The sequence below is a fragment of the Tupaia chinensis genome, unplaced genomic scaffold (genome assembly GCF_000334495.1).
Source record: "Tupaia chinensis unplaced genomic scaffold, TupChi_1.0 Scaffold146140_1, whole genome shotgun sequence".
Classification (NCBI taxonomy): Eukaryota; Metazoa; Chordata; class Mammalia; order Scandentia; family Tupaiidae; genus Tupaia; species Tupaia belangeri.
Window position 1 is genome coordinate 2,890,261 of NW_006205995.1, and position 17,612 is coordinate 2,907,872.

The following is a 17,612-nucleotide window of genomic DNA, read 5'->3' on the forward strand; positions in this document are numbered from 1 at the left end:
TATTGATGGGCTGCTTTGATAACCCATGCTTGGATCTCTTAGCACCTATGTAACCACAGAAGCTTAACCAAAGACACCTGATTTCATTGGTGGTTTCTATTTGTTAAATGTAAATTTCTGGTTTTTAATTAAATTACATATTCCAGAAAATTAACAGCTTTTCTTGAAGTCAACTGGAAGTTCTGGCATTTAGATGTTTGGCTCCATGAATTGGTCACACCAACTCCTCTAACTTCCCCTGCCTTTGAAAATGGTATGGTTGGCATAGAACTTATGTTGCTGGACTCACACATGGCCTACTGTGATTTGAGTCCTGGACTCCGGAGGCTTGAAAATCATGCTTGGTGTGTATGTGTGCACATGCCTAAGATCCCGAGAAGAGAACTGAGGAGAAGGGATTGCAGTGTGGCCATCCCTCCTGGGGGGCGGGGAGGGATTTTTCACTTTGCCCTTCTCTCTCTCAGATGAGCACTCCTGCCCTAAGGCAAAAACTTCTTTTTTAAAAAAGAAAATGTTGTGGTCTAGTCTGAGAGAATTATCTTGTATTGCATGTGACTTACAATAGTCTATGAGCAGAATAATTTTTTATTTCAATGCTACATCATAGTGGAATAGTTTTGAAATTATCTTAAGAACTCAAATTGAGTAAAAACTAGATAAATGTATTTCCACCAGCATGAACAGTCCCGCTGAGGTGTATAAACATAGAAACAAACATCTTTCTCAGTGCTCAGTCTGCACATGCTTGAGCAAAGCTAAAACTGCCACAGATTATTCCTCTGCCTCTTGAGTATCCAGTTTCTTATATCATCAGTTGTCAGCCTTGTCCTCATTTTACAAATGTTTAAATATTGGGGGTTGAAAAGTCATGACACATTTTACATAGAAGAAATACATCGTGACTTCTCTGACAACCCAATATACACTTTTAAGGACATCTTAGAATACAGGAAACACAGTAATGTATTGTTAATTTTACATATGATGAAACCGAGGTTTTTGGAGGTTAACTAATTTTATCTAAAGAGAGGGGAGAAGCACCCCAACAGGGCATGATCACGATACAACCCACTCTCCATTTCTCCATTCGTTGAAATTTGGGGCATACATGCACATGTGTTTTTCAAGCCCCTGGGACTGGTATTTGAACTGTGGTTGACTATCTGGGATCTAGCTCTTTCAGCCACTAGACAACAGGTCAGCCCCTGTCTTGCTCTTTTTAAACGTAATGTAAGGGGGCCGGCAGGTGGCGTGGTGGTTGAGGGCACTGGACTTCCACGTGGCTCACTGCAGTTCAAGTCCTGGACCTGGCAACTTGCTTTCTCACTTTCTCTTTTTTCTCTTTCTCTCTGGTCAAATTAAAAAAGAATAATAAATAAAATAAATAATTGGGACTAGCAGATGTTGTAATGGCTACATCGCTGGATTCCCATGTAGTTGACCATAGTTTGAGTCTCAGACCCTGTGGTTTAAACTCATACCGGGTGCATGTGCGTGCGTGCCCAAGATCCCGAGAAGAGAATAGAGGAGAAGGGATTGCGGCATGGCCATCCTCCCTGGGGGGTGATTTCTTGCTTTCTGTCTCTCTGTCTGTCTCTGTCTTTCTGGCAAGCGCATGCACCCGATAGCAAAAACCTCTCCAATAAGTAAGTAAGTAATGTAAGACCCACCAATACACTAATTGTTACTGTACATAGAATTTTCTTTTACTGGCTAAGTGATGGAATACATACTTTTTTTGGGATACCAAATAGAGTAGCAGCAGCTTGACTGCATTTTAAATGGAAGCCAGCTGGCTGGCATGGTCCTTCATATAAAGAGAAGGCACTTGTGATAGTCTAGGATACCATGGCATTTCACTTGGTAATTGTGACTTTAAATAGTGCCTTCATGATTATATTAGGACCATCTTTCACATATAAAACAAATGTTAATGTTAGTCCAAGGAGAGCCTCCTGAAGTCTGTTATAATTCTTTCTTTGTGAAATCAAATATCTCTGTCTTATTGATGTTATAAGCAACTATAACTTTAGGTAGTCAGTGGTTAACGATTAGAATATCCCTTTGAGTTTCTTTGGTGTTGAGGGTAGAGATTACTGCTAGCTCGAGTTGGGGGTATGCACAGAGGTGGGAAGGATGTTGAGTTGTGCCCTAGAGAGTGGATAGGATATAGATAGACTGGGACTCATTCCAAGTCATACAATTTGGAAATCATTTCATTTTGGAAGTCATTTCTAAATGACAGTACAGGAAAAACCTGTCTTTTAGGGATTGCTATCACCCTTTTCCTCATCAGGAAAACCACTGCCATGCAGTACATTAGTCATTAATAAACACAGGCAATCATGTTTTCCTGTCTTTCTACTGAAGCTTACTGGCCACATGGAGGGTCATGATTCTTCCCAGAAAAAGAGACATTGACACTGAAGATTAAGTAGGAATTAGTCTAGGGACCAGCAGATGGCGTAATGGTTAAATTGCTGGACTCCCATGTAGTTGACTGCAGTTCGAGTCCCAAATACAGCAGCTTAAAACTCATGCTGAGCATATGTGTGTGTGTGCCCAAGATTCTGAGAAGAAGGGACTGTGGCATGACCATCCCGCCTGAGGAGTAATTTCTCGCTTTTTATTTTTCTCTCTCTAGTGAGTGCACACACCCTATAGCAATCATCTCTTAAAAAAAAAAAAAAAAAAAAAGTAGGAATAGTCTGAGAAAAGCTGGAGAATGACATTTGAGGAAAAGGGAGATGTGAAGCTTTTTTTTTTTGAGAGGTTTTTGGCTATAGGGCACGTGCGCTTGCCAGAAAGACAGAGAGACAGACAGCGAGAAATCACCCCCCAGGGGGGCATGGCCACTCTGCAATCCCTTCTCCTCCCTTCTCCTCTCGGGATCTTGGGCACGCACGCACACGTGCCCGGCGTGAGTTTAAGCCACTGGGTCCAGGGCTTGAACCGCGGTCGACTACGTGGGAATCCAGCAACATAGCCATTACGCTAACTGCTGGTTCCCTGATTTCATGCTTTTATTTCTCTGTCTCTCTCTGTCTTTCTGGCGAGCGCACGCGCCCTATAGCAAAAACCTTTAAAAAAAAAAACACTCATTCATAAAACTCAGTTTTATAGCTCTACTCTGTCCTATGTTGAAACTTTTCTTAGCTGTGTTATTCTTGTGGCCCAGCTTTATAATACCTTGATTAAGTAGACGTGTATAACCACCTTTTTTTTTTTTTCTTATTCTTGTCTTTAGAGCAACTTCTGCTAATTACTGATAAGATAGTTTGCCAAAGGTGTATTGCACCTGATAGCTGTAAAAAGTTCCATACTTACTTTCTCTCTAGTAGTGAAATTTGAACCTGGTTCTTTCTGTGCTTAATTTTTTGGTCTGTTACTAAAGTAGTGTAATAAGGCTGAGCTGCCTTTAAGGACTAAGTTATGGGGCCTCATGAAGTTGTTTTCTGTTTGCTTTTTTGTTTTTAATTTCAGGTTCCATTGCAGCCGTGATATTTTTGTACCTTATTTTTTCCCAATAAATTTAGTTTCTATTTTATTAAATATTTCTATGTAGAATTTTCAATCTTTCAGAACATTTCAAAGATAGTTTTCCTGCCTCTTTTATTTCAGTTTTATAGCACTATAATTCAAAATAACGTTGAACTGAGCGATTTCAGATATCTCGGAAAGTGCTGTAGATTACCTAGGTGCTCTTTAAATACTACAACTTGACTTTTGAACTAGGTTAATAAATATGTATGATATTAGTTATTTTTTCATCCAGAGTGTTTTACATTTTGGGATATATGTATTTTTTATTTTATCCTGTTATTTATTTGAATATATGTATATTTAACAGTCTTTTTAGAATTTTTAGGCTTTCTCTTTTTATTCTTGTGTGTCTTAACATTTCCTATGTGGAAGCATTTTGTCTTTTTACTTAATTGGTTTCCTTTAATTTTTTCTAAAGTATCTTACCATAACACAACTTAAAAGGACATTTCTTAGATGAAAGGCAAGAACCCTCTTATTTTAATAACAGTTGCTGCAAATAGTGCAAAGATGAAAGTTTTGGAGCTGTGCCTTGATTGTGTGATCTCAGAAATTTCTTACATATGATTATGCTTTAAAATATTCACTATAGTTAGCATTCAATCAGAGTGAACATTTCTTTTTCATATGGATATTTAAAAAAATCAAAGCAAAAGTTAATGTGTTTGAAAACCTTAGTAGTCATTCTATTGAATATATTTTGTATTTTATTTTGTAATTATCTTCTTGAAATTTTCCTAGTTTAAGAGAAGCAAAAATAATGAGAGAAAACATAAGGTTGTTTGTATTTTGAATATTCTGTAGTTTGTAATGTGACCCTTTGTAACCAAATAACACAGTAACAGAGTTGAAGCCAGGCCTGTGTACATCTTAAAAACTATGTCCACTGTTGTTTTTGTTTTGTTTCTTAATTAGCTAGAGGGTACATGTTGCTGAAGAGAGACAGAGAGAGGAAAACCAAGGAAAAGTGAGAAAGCATCCCTGGAGGGATGACCAAACTGTGATCCCTTCTCTGTTCTCCTCTGGTGGTTCTTGGGTATGCACGCACATGTGCCTGGGGTATACTTTTCGCCTGTATTTGCCACCAGCTGTTAACATCTTGCCACAACCATATTTTCTTACTCACACACACACACACACACACACACACACACACACACACACTTTTATTTTGTCAAAATATTTGAAAATAGACTGTAGACATCATGACACTTCATCTTTACGTTGGCATATCTCTCCCAAGGACAAGGGACAGTCTTCTGCCTATCTACAGCACCATTATATTTCCTAAAAACATCAACATTAATTTAGTAACATTTTTTGACATATGTTCCATATTCCAGTTTTTGCAGTTGTCTCCCAAATGTCCTTTATAACAGTTACTTTTTTCATTCAGGGTCCAAGTAAAGCCTATCCATTATATGTACTTTATTTTTCTTAGTCTTCTCAATCTGGGATCGTTCTACTTCCATTATTCTTTTTTTTTAATTTTAAATTATTTATTTAATTTTATTTATTATTATTATTTTAAAATCTGATCAGAGAAAGATAAAGAGGGGAAATGAGAAAGCAAACCACCTGGGCCAGGACTCAAACTGCAGTTGGCCATGCGGGAGTCCAGCCCCTCAACTACCATACCACCTGGCAGCCCCCTGATTGCTCTTTATGACTTTGAAGTCTTGGTAGCTCCAGTTGTCTGCAGAACCGCCCATATTCGGTATTCATTCTCATCTTCGTAATTAGTTCCGGTCAAACATTGCCAGGAAGTACACAGTACAACCGCCCATTGCGTCACATCAAGACGATGATGTCATGGCTTCCTCATATAACCACTTGTGAAAATAGTGAATGCTGGACCAGCAGTTAGCGTAATGGCTATGTCACTGAACTCCCACATTGTTGACTACAGTTCACATCCCGGACCCGGTGGCTTAAACTCATGCCGGGCGTGTGTGCGTGCGTGTGTGCCCAAGATCCCAAGAGGAGAATGGAGGAGAAGGGATTGCAGCGTGGCCATCCCCCCTGGGGGGGGTGATTTCTCGCTTTCTATCTCTCTGTCTGTCTCTGTCTTTCTGGCGAGCGCACGCGCCCTACAGCAAAAACCTCTCCAAAAAAAGAAGAAGAAGAAGAAGAAGAAGAAGAAAAAAAAAGAAAATAGTGAATGCCAGGTCAACATTTCCCCCTGGTAATTAATGATCATCTTTGCTGTGATAGTTGAGAACATTTAAATATCCTGTTTCCTTAAAACATTTCACCAATGCTTTTAGGATTTATTAGTGATATTTGCTTGAATCAATTATTATATTAAGGATTATAATGATAATTTTTCTGAATTTGTTATTTCTTCTGTGTTAATTAAATGTCATTCTTCTGTGAAGCTCCTTCCCCTTTTCTGTTTTATAGTAGATATTTAAAAATTCAATGTGTTGTAATCCATTACTATCATTATTCCTTTTTTCAGTAATAATTTCTATTGTAATTTCTAATGTGCATATACTAATTACACATCTTTGTGGTACACAAGTGTTTTTTTCCCCAATCATGTATGCAGTGTATAATAAAGCAGAGAAATAAAACATATTTACCATATGCAACATTTATTACTATTTTATATTGTGCACATTTGTCTTGATTTTTTTTTTTTTTAATGGAAATGTGACATGGGGCCAGCAGGTGGTGTGGAGATTAAGGCACTGAATTTCCACATGACTGACTGCAATTTGAGTCCCAATGCTGGCAGCCTGAAAAGTCATACAAGGTGCATGTATGCGTGTGCCAAAAATCCCAAGAGGAGGATGGAGAAGGGATTGTCATGCAGCTATTCCCCTGGGGAGTGATTTCTCAATTCTCCTCTCTGTCTCTTTCCAGTGGTCTTGTGTGCCCTATGGCAAAAACCTAAAAGAGAAAAGAAAAGAAATGTAACATACATACAGTGAAATTCATAGATCATTAGTATATAGCTTGAATTATCACAGAGTGGCCACATCTGTATAAACATTGCTCCTTGTGTCTGGTTTACATCACTCAGTACTGTTTTTGTCTGACTCATTCATGTTTTGCATATGGTCACTTTAATTGCTATGTAGTTTTGCAATGTATGTCTACCATAGTTTATTTACTATCGGTAAATATCTGGATTATTTCTAGTTTTTAATGATTATGGGTAAACCACTCTGAATGTTCCTATGCATGCCCTTTGGGATTAATAGTTGGGTATAGAATTGCTCATAGGAAAGGATTTTGGCAGTACAAACTTGTGATTTCTTTACCCAGGCAAAATCAGAAGTGCCTTATTTAGCTTCCAGAATTTTCTATGAGCCTTTCATAAGTTATTAAGAGCATATTTTAGGTAAATGTTAATATATTGTATTGCTCACTGTCATACTGGTTATTTTCAAGACAACCAACCCTTGCTTCCTCAATCCAGGAAAGGAGTCTACTTATTCTGTATATCAGTTCATATGTAAATGTAAATAGAAGCTAAACATATTTAAAATTCTTTTTTGAATTGTACAATTTTATTTAGCAGAGGTAACATTTATCATGACATTAGGAGATGTTATAAATTTTGTAACTAATATAATTAAAGAGAACTTGTTTATTCAACTACACACATGCAAAGATAGTTATGACTCACTTATTGTAAAGTTGAGATTTTAGTTATAGATCTGTTTACCTGTGTATCTACAGCATCACAGGAGCCTGCGTCTAAAAACCAAGTATAAAAAAGAAACAGGGAAAGCAAAAGTAGCAGACAAGGCAAAAATGAATTCTCTTCGTATTATACTGTATATTCACTGATCTTTACTATTTCTCTTTCTCTTTCAGTAGTTGCCACGGAAGAAGTAGTTACAGCAGAATCTGTGGATGGTGCAATTCAGCAAGTAGTTAGCTCAGGGGGTCAGCAAGTTATCACAATAGTTACAGATGGAATTCAGCTTGGGAATTTGCATTCCATTCCAACCAGTGGCATAGGCCAGCCCATCATTGTAACCATGCCAGATGGACAACAAGGTTAGTAGTAGATATAAAGCTCATATTTATTTTAATTTCTCAGGAAATTGTGACATGTTTTCCAAAGCATTTATTTTTGCATTGAATTGTATTTTTATAATCCTTTACAACAGACTTATTTGCATAGGTTAATATTAAAATTAGCTTTATTGGGGCCGGTAGGTGGCATGGTGGTTAAGGTGCTGGGTTCCCACATGGCCGACAACAGTTTGAGTCCCAGACCTGGTGGCTTGCTTTCTTACTCTCTCTCTCTCTCAGTGTCTCTCACTAGTCAAATATAATTTAAAAAAAAAAAAAATTAGCTTTATTTCTCTGAGTATGTGCTAGGTGGAAAGACAAATTGGCCCCCAAGTCTTGTGTTTGCAGAATGAGTTTGAATATTGCCACAAATAATACACAAAATAAATAATTCATATTGGCATTGAAAATAATTTCCTAGGCTATTTTATGCAATTGAGAAATCATACAATACCATGTAAGTAGATAGTTTATTTCTTTCATGAGATGAAAAGAGAGATAGACACCCATAATGGGGTCTCACTATGCAGTGGTCCTACCCCCGAGCATCCCAGACAGTCAGGATCACAGGCATAGGCAAGATTTTGTTTGTTTGTTCTTTGTGTGTTAAAGTTTTGCTGTAGAGTGAGTGCACTCACCAGATTGAGACAGAGAGGGAATGTGAGAAACCACCCCCTCCCAGAGTAGATGGCCACACCACAATCCCTTCTCCATTTTTCCTGGATTTCGAGCCACTTGGCATGTTTTCTAGGAGGCCAGATCTGGGACTTGAACCATGCAGTAGGCCATGTGGAATCCAGCACCTTAACTACCATGCCACCTGCTGGCCGAGGTATGGGCAAATTTAAGTCAACTTGGAATCCAAACTCTAGTTTCCTTGTAATTCTAGTATCGTACCGCAATGCCCTATCACCCATGCCACAGCATCTGGGCTTAAAATAAACCTTTTAAAACCTCCATCATTTAAAAGTGTGTAACTGACATGAACTATATGGATAATCTAATGGAAATGATATAAATTCTCAGTTCTTCTTGAGTTCATTTATAAATGTAGTGTGACGTGAATAAAAATAAATAAAACACTTTAGTTCTCAATATTATTTCTTTTACTTTTTTTAAATTTCTGTTTCCATTTGTAACTGACAGTAAGATAACTTTTAATGTTTTGACAAAAAGTGTTAAAAGCCACAGGACAGTTATAGTTTTCTCTATTGATTATCAAGATTATTTTGCATGGTTTCAGCTCTCATAGTCATTTTTATGGTCCTGTACTGCTGTGCAGAGCAAGGACACACTCTGTATATTTACATTTATTTAAAGAATTATTAAAAATTCAGATAAGGGACCAGCAGTTAACATAATGACTATGTCGCTGGACTCCCATGTAGTTGACTGCGGTTTGCATCCTGGACCGGGTGGCTTAAACTCACGCTGGGGGTGTGTGTGTGTGTGCCCAAGATCCCGAGAGGAGAATGGAGGAGAAGGGATTGCAGTGTGGCCATCCCCCCTGGGGGGTGATTTCTCCCTTTCTATCTCTCTATCTATCTTTGTCTGGTGAGCGCATGCACCGTATAGCAGAAACCTCTCCAAAAAAAAAAGTTCAGATAAAGTGAATCCAATAGGAGAAGAAGCAAAGTTTATAAATGGATATTTACAGTAGTATATCCACATAATGGAATATTTTGCAGCCAAATAAAAGGAAGTTTTGTATGTGATGATACGTAAGCTACTCAAATATATGGAATGAGCAAAGCAGTTGTAGAACAGTATATCTATTGTATGTATGTTTGCATGTGTGTGTTGTATGGATGCTACCTTTTGTGTAACAAAACCTAGAATGTATACTCATTTTGTTTATGTAGAGATGAATACACTGTTATTACATATACTAATAAAAGTGATGGTCTCTTTTAGCAGGGTCAGGTATGAGACCTTTTAGAATATGATTGTTGAGCTACTCAGTGGCATAGTGGTTAAGGTGGCTGGATCCCAATTAGCCAAGTACATGGTTCGAGTCCTGGACCCAGTAGCTTAAAAGGAGTGCCCAGTGCATGCACTTGTGTATCTAAAGTTCTGAAAGGGAGGAGAGATGGAGGAGAAGGGATTGCAGTGTAACCCATGGTGGGAGTGATTTGTTGCTGTCTGTCTGTCTCTGTCTCTCTCCAGCAAGTGCACATACCCCCTGGCAAAATTAGAAAAAAAAATTTATAAAAAAAAAAGGAGAATATGCTTATTGTTTTGAATTTTGAGCCAATACAAATTTGAATATATTGGGTTGTTGGAAAAGTCATGATATAATTTTTTCTATATAAAATTGCATTGTGACTTTTTCTGACAACCTAATATTATAAAAATTTAAAGAAATAAGTAATTTAAATAGTTAGATTTCAGTAATATGTTAGTTAGAGAAGATAATTATGAACATCTTTATAAAAAGCAGATCAGTTTTGAAATATAACTTATTTTAGATGAATAGCATTGACAATGCCAAAGTTACTTTTATTTTTAGTATACCTATCTGAAAATGAAGTAATGTATTCTTTTTTTTCCATTTTAGTATTAACAGTACCGGCAACAGACATTGCTGAAGAAACTGTTATAAGTGAAGAACCACCAGCTAAGAGACAATGTATCGAAATAATTGAAAACCGGGTGGAATCTGCAGAAATAGAAGTAAGGAGTCTTTTACCCGGTGTGTTTTGCTGCAGTCATCCAAAATAAATTCAATTTGCTTTTCGTTTGCTTTTTTTTTTTTTTTTTTTTTTTTTTTTTTTTTTACTTCCACTGTTATAAGTGAAGAACCACCAGCTAAGAGACAATGTATCGAAATAATTGAAAACCGGGTGGAATCTGCAGAAATAGAAGTAAGGAGTCTTTTACCCGGTGTGTTTTGCTGCAGTCATCCAAAATAAATTCAATTTGCTTTTCGTTTTCTTTTTTTTTTTTTTTTTGTCTTTTATATTTATTACTGACAGTATTGTTATGATGCAGAATGAAAGTACATAGTATTATCATTTTGTTTAATTTTTTTTTTTGCCTTATACGTATAGCAAGCCTTCAATAAATAAATATTGAATGAATGAATGAGCGAGTGAAGAATTTGTTTGTAACAAAGTCTGTCATCCCCATAGCATTGCAATGTCTTTGGTTCTTACACTCCATTATCATTTTCTGTGAAACTTACACATACCATTCTCACAAGTCACTAAAGGAGAACACCACTATTAACTGACTCAAAAACTTTTTCTTTCAAAAATATAATGCAGATGCTTTAATAGGCTTGGGAGTCCTCTGAAAGAAGGCTAGTGTTTATCAAGTGGATTATTTTTTAAAAAGCAGTAGATAATCGCTTATTTTGCTAGTAAATACTTGAAGGATTAAATTAATTTAGATTAGCTGTTAATTGAATTCAGCTCCCCCTCCAAGAGGTTTGTAAGTTTAAACCAGTTTGTAAGTGTGACCAAATCATAGTTATCTCACAAGATTTTTTTCCTCACATGATTGCAAATAAAATGATGTCACCCAAATTTATTGTATCAGATGAATAACAAAGTTACTGAATTATCTTCAGAAGAGCAGTGGACTTAAAATCAAATGAGCTCGGGTTGAATCCACATCTTGCTTATTAGCTTTGAGGCGATTTATCATACCTTTCTGAGTTTCAGTTCCCTCTTCTCTTAAACTGAAATTTAAAATAATACCTTCATTTTAGGATTTTTATAAGAATTGAAAAGTCAGTATACTAATTATACACATTTTCATAATATTTGATAGATATTTATAGTATATTCAGTAAATATTTAGTAAATCTTTATAAACCTTTTCTCTAGAAAGTTTTTTTAAAGTCACTAAAAGGTAACATAATTCTAACTAAAGATAACTAAAAAATACCATTCCCAAATTTATTTAGATATATGACTCCTACAACTTTAACCATAATCACAGATAATATTGAGTTAAAAAAAATCTGATTCATGATTTAACCAGAATGTTTAGTTGACATTATAGACTTGATTAGATGGAGAGCAGTTGTTTTATTTCTTCAAAATTTAAGGTGATATGAAGGATGATGAGATTCTTATTCACACGCTAACAATTTCTTCCATTAAACAGTATTGGTATGTTTATTAACAATCTGTTGCCTTTTTCTGATATGTCAGATGATCTTTTTTAGGCCTATAATACATTTATTTTCCCATGGATTTTGCTTTAACCAATAATACATTTTAAAATAACTTGAAGTTTTGTTAAATATAAGCTAAGGTCTTGTGGGCATACCTGTTTTCATCAAAGTTCATTTTGAATCTTCTCTTTCACACCTTTCAGAAACCAGGAAGAATAATTACAAATAACTAGAAAGTATGACTTGTTGTATATAAGTAAACGAGGACCAAAGAGATAGCTCTTTAGGGAGATGGAGTTCTAGCTTGATATAAAGAACAGTGTTTTTTCTCTGTTTTTTTTTTTTTTTTTTTTAATAATTAGAGCTTTCTGTTCATGGAAATGTTATTCTCCCTCACTGGAAATACTCAACCAGGGTTGCATGAACTCTTAGAACAATTGCCGAGAAATCTTGACATACAGTGAGTAGAGATGGTAGAGGAGGCAAGGGATAAAGAATGAAGAGAGGACTAGTGTTCTCATCAAACAGGTCATTGTTTTCTTATAATAGTGCACCAAGTTGTTGTTCTTCTGAATTCTTTATCTTAGATGACCACTACCATTATCTTGGGGGCAGTCTTTTATACTCCTTTGTAAGTGACACCTTGACTGTTAGCCCAAAAAATTTCTATAAAGCAGTGGTTCTCAGCTGGGGCAATTTTGATTCCAGGGAACATTTGGCAGTGTCTGGAGACATCTTTGATTGTCACAAGTGGCATTCCCAGGTAGACATCCTATGATGAATGCACAGAGCAACCTCCCACAATAAAGATTATATGATCCAAAAATATCAATAATGCTGACATTGAGATTGCTCTAAAGGAATGAAAAATTAACAGTTATACTGAATCTAACATGTTTGGTTTTTCTCTGTGTGTGTCTATAATTAATCAGTGTGACTCTGAGGAAGGTGCCAAGGGTTTATGTATACAGGATTCCCAACCAACAAGGGAGAAGTCTACCAACAGTTTCTTGGAAAATTAGTTTAAATCGCAGGAAACTTATTATAAATTGTTTGACTTTTATGTCTGTATTATAACAATATAGGAAATTAAATAGGTTTGTTTTTTGGAGGGGAATGTATGAATAAGACACCAGCTAGCAATGATGTGTATAATTTCATCAATACCTCTTATTACTACTCCATTGAAGATGTTTTTGGAAGAAATAGTGTTTTCAGATTTCTTCCATAAGTAAACAACATAAGAATATTCTGCATTGACATTAATCTTTGTGCATGTGGGAGGGAAGAAATATAGTTAATGTATTAATAACAAATTTTCTCTGTTGTGTGAATTTAGGAAATATGTTTCCTTTTTCTGTGGAGAGTAGAGATAAACGTGTTTACAGAAAATTTTACTGTTTTATTTTTAAATTTTGTTTTTTAATAAAATGCTTATGTCCTGTAACTAGTGGTGGATTGGGATCTTAGTGCTTTTTCAAAATTAATTTCTGTAAACTTTATTCAGTGTTTTATTTGATGCAGATTTTTTTCCAAACTGTTTTCCTTTTAGTAATGGATATCCTTCTTTATCTAAGTTTATAATTTTCTGTACTTATGTCTCTTGATAATTTTTCTTTTTAGGGCTGGAGATGACAAAGTGTTTTGGAGAGGGCCAGGTAGCAAGTATTTTTGGTTTTCTAAGCTGTCCAGTCTCTGTTGTAGCTGCTCATTTCTATGGGAAAGCAACCATAGAATATTTGGAAGCAGGGTCAGCAGGTGGTATTGTGGTGAAGGTGCTAGACTCCTGGATGGCCAACTGTGGTTTGAGTCCCAGGCCTGGCAGCTTGCTTTTTTATTCTCCCACCCTGGTCAAATTAAAAAATAATAATAAATAAAATATGATAAATATATATATAAAAGAAAAAAAGAAAATATGGAAGTTATAGGTATGGCTGTATTTTTAGAAAACTTAACTTATAGGGACCAGCAGTTGGCATAATGGCTATGTTGCTGGACTCCCATGTAGTCGACTGAGGTTCAAGTCCCGGACCTGGCAGCTTAAACTCACGCCGGGTGCGTGTGTGTGTGTGTGCCCAAGATCCTGAGAGGAGAATGGAGGAGAAGGGATTGTGGCATGGCCATCCCCCCTGGGGGGTGATTTCTCGCTTTCTGTATGTCTGTCTCTCTCTGTCTTTCTGGTGAGTGCACGTGCCCTATAGAAAAAACCTCTCAAAAAAAAAAAAAGAAAATTTATAAAAACAAGATCATATTTGTCATATTTGGCTCAAGGCAGTTATAAAATTGATGTTTATACATAAGCTAACAGCTCACATACTTTGCCTAGTTTGTCTCTTTTTTAAAAAATTAAGTGGTTGGGACCAGCAGTTAGCATAATAGCTATGTTGCTGGACTCCCATGTAGTCGACTGCGGTTCAAGTCCCGGACCTGGCAGCTTAAACTCACGCCGGGTGCGTGTGTGTGTGTGTGTGTGTGTGTGTGCCCAAGATCCTGAGAGGAGAATGGAGGAGAAGGGATTGCGGCGTGGCCATTCCCCCTGGGGGGTGATTTCTCGCTTTCTGTCTCTCTGTCTCTCTCTGTCTTTCTGGCGAACGCATGAGCTCTATAGCAAAAACCTCTCCAAATAAAAAAAGAAAAAAAAATTAAGTGGCTAGGAATATGAATATGGAATCACATATAGGTTTGGATTTTATAATTTTCTGATTGTGTGATCTTGGTCAAGTTATTTAACCTTTCATGGCATGTCTTCTCATCAGTCAAAAGTGGAAAATGATAGGCATATGTTGTGAGATTGTCAAAGGATTAGATGGGAGAACCTGTGAAGGACTGGTACTGGTGAGCATGTAGTAAATGCTCCGTGAATGGTAATTGCTATTGTTGCTATCTTTCTAAAATTTACATTGAGATAAGTAGAAGAAATCACTGTAGCTTTTTTGTGTGTGTGATAGCTAAAGCAAAATACAAATTTGAATATTAGAAATTATGTATTAAAAATTAACAAGACTGAGGCCAGCAGGTGGTGTGGTGGTTAAGGCACTGGACTCCCACATGGCTAGCCACAGTTTGAGTCCCTGACCTGGCAGCTTGAAATTAACACCTGGTATAGCATGCCTGTGTGCCCAAAATCTCAGGAGCATGTAGGTGAAGGGATTGCAGTGTGGCCATCCCCTCAGGGGTGTGGGGGGGTGTGATTACTCATTTTCCCTATCACTATCTCTCTCTTTCCAGAGCGCACAGGCCCTATGACCAAAAAAAAACCCCTAAAAACAGAAACAAGATAAGACTTAGAGATCATTGCTGCTAGACAAAGCAGAACTCAAGAATCTGCTTGAGTCTGTTTGAAAATTAAAAAGCAGAGGCCAGCAGTTTGCATACTGGTTAAGGCACTGGACTTCCACATGTTTGACCTCAGTTCGAGTCCCGGAACTGGTGGCTTGAAAAATCACACCCGGTATGTGTGCCCAAAATCCCAGGAGGAGAATGGAAAAGAAGGGATTGCAGTGTGGCCATCCTCCTGGGGGGTGATTTCTCACTTCCCCTCTCACTGTCTCTCTCTCTCTCTGGTAAACGCACACTCTATATGGCAAAAGCCTTAACGTCTTTCCTTGCCTTATAATCCACTGCCTAATATAATAAGAATACATTCCAGTCTGTTTCTCAAGCTGCCGGGCTAGGATTCCAATCATGGTAAATAATATGGGATCCACCTCCCTTCATTGCTGTCCTGTGGGGCCATATTTCAAAGTATCTTGAAATGTGTACTAGAAATTGTACTGAACTGTGTTCATCTATTTTTGGACAGTGGTTGACCATGGACAGCAACTGTGAAAAGCAAAAGTGAAAATAAGTGGGGGGATACCATGATCAGTCACTCCACTTCTGGTGGACCCATGTGAAGAAAAATTTTAGAAATAGCTTCATTTTTGTGTGGGAAGAAATGGGGACACAGGTAGGCAGGAGGATTATATATGCTTCTCATTGTGAAGAGGAGGGACTCTTGTGGTGTTCACAGCGGGCAAGTGTCAAGAAGACTGGTTATATATTTACAGGATAAGACCGTCACACTGTTCTTCCCCAGCAGGCTGCCCTCCCTTTAGTTCCCCTGGCCAAGTGTCTTGTCCAGTGTGAACCTGGCCTGTCTTGTGATTTCTAGTTCTACCTGTGGCCTCTAACCTGCCAAGAGGTCCTGAGCCTCCAGGTGAGGTTGCCTGGTTCCTAAGACTGCACTTCCCTTGAGCTTGGACCTATGAACCCATGTGCTTACTAGAGGTATGAGAAAGGGATTTTGAAATGGTTTTCCTGAAGTAACTGAATAAAGTAGAGTGAGAGAGAGGAGAAGGAATACCATTTTTCAGTGGACTGGATTTGTGTTTCTCAGTTTATTATGATTTTAACAGGTACTTTTTATACCTGTGTAATTTAATGGATTGCAGTAGAAAATTTGGTATTTTATTGATTTGCAAGTGGTATAATTTAGGAAACGATAATGTTGATCAGCACTGCTTATTTTAGAGATAAACTGTCCTGCTTGCAATTGTAGAGGAAGATAGTTTTAAAAGCAGTTAATATTATAATCTCGTAAACCCATCTCCTTACTGTGACCTTGGGAAAGCTTCATAATCATGAGCATCATTTTCCTCATCGCTAACATGGGCATCGTGTCTACTTTGGAGATGTATTGGAAATCACTTGTCTAGTCGTAGAGTGGGTGCTCAGTGAATATTACCTGTAGATAAACATACCACAAGTAGAGATTTAAAGAGTTCTAGTTGTGTATTTCCCTCTTAAAGTTCTTCTCTAGTTTTCAATAAAAGGATGATTTATTTATTTAATTCCATTTGTTATTATTATTTTTTCATTTGACCAGACAGACAAAGAGAGAGAAAGAAAGTTAAAGCAAGAAAGCAAGCTGCCAGGTCTGGGACTTGAACCATGGTTCGCCATGTGGAAATCCAGCGTATTTAACCACCACTCCACCTGCTGGCTCCCCCAGTTTTTATAGTACATATAAAAAGTACAGATACCCTATTTGGGTTCATTCTTGGTTTTATTTCTAATTAGAAAATAGTTTCCTTGAAGTCAGAAGCTAATTTGTATCTCATAGCATGGAGAGAACTCAATTAGGAGCTTAGTTATTAGTGAGTTGGTTGAAAGGGCGAGATATCTAGGGAGTACAAGTACATACATAGCTACTTTTGGCCACATGGGTATTTTGTTTTTGAAGGATGTGTGATTATATATGTTAATATATTTGGTGCACATATTGAAAAACTATTTTCTCAATTAGGAGAGAGAAGCTCTTCAGAAACAGCTGGATGAAGCGAATCGAGAAGCACAGAAATATCGGCAGCAGCTTCTAAAGAAAGAACAGGAGGCAGAGGCCTACAGACAGAAATTAGAAGCCATGACTCGTCTTCAGACTAATAAAGAAGCTGTTTAATTGAAATGAACATGTAGTTTGATTTCACTTTTGGTGGAGAAAGAATACAATCTCGAACTGTACACAACAAGGGTACAGTCATGGAAATACAGGAAAATAGAAGAGACTACGAATTGGTAATTGGACTTAAGCCATGAGCTCTGAGTTGTTGTAACATAAAACTTTACTTTAGAGGTTGTGAAATGTATTTAAAACTGAATTCTGTAAATAGTTTTTGTTTTTTTACAGTTCCAAATGAGTTGATAAAGATTGTTGAAGAGATCCAAAAATACAATAAGCCACTGTTTTTGTGAATTCTTTCTGATTTTAGTACAGACCTTAATTTCTCACAAACAGGACAGTTTTAAGGGTGATCGTTGTTGATTAGACCAAATGTCGTGTAATAATTATGGAGGACTGATGCCGAGATTATTCCTGTAGGTGTAACTTCTACATGAAGAGATTTCTCCCAGGAAATCTTTGTACAGCTTTAAG

General features: G+C 37.0%; 1 protein-coding gene across 13 annotated transcripts in view; it reads left to right on the plus strand.

Annotated features, from left to right (window-relative positions):
- GABPB1 (GA binding protein transcription factor subunit beta 1) overlaps positions 1–17,409 on the plus strand; it is a 72,972-nt gene extending 55,563 nt beyond the window's left edge. For 9 of the 13 annotated variants that reach the window (XM_006168766.3, XM_006168764.3, XM_006168763.3 and 6 more), the window contains exons 7-9: positions 7,372–7,557; positions 10,133–10,248; positions 16,986–17,409. In XM_006168766.3, the coding sequence (XP_006168828.2) occupies positions 7,372–7,557; positions 10,133–10,248; positions 16,986–17,138 (455 nt within the window). In that variant the 3' untranslated portion in view covers positions 17,139–17,409. Of the gene's footprint in view, positions 1–7,371; positions 7,558–10,132; positions 10,249–10,418; positions 10,459–16,985 lie in introns of all 13 variants that reach the window. The other 4 variants (XM_014584257.2, XM_006168769.3, XM_027768409.1 and 1 more) reach the window with 3 other exon arrangements.
- The last annotated feature ends 203 nt before the right edge of the window (positions 17,410–17,612 follow it).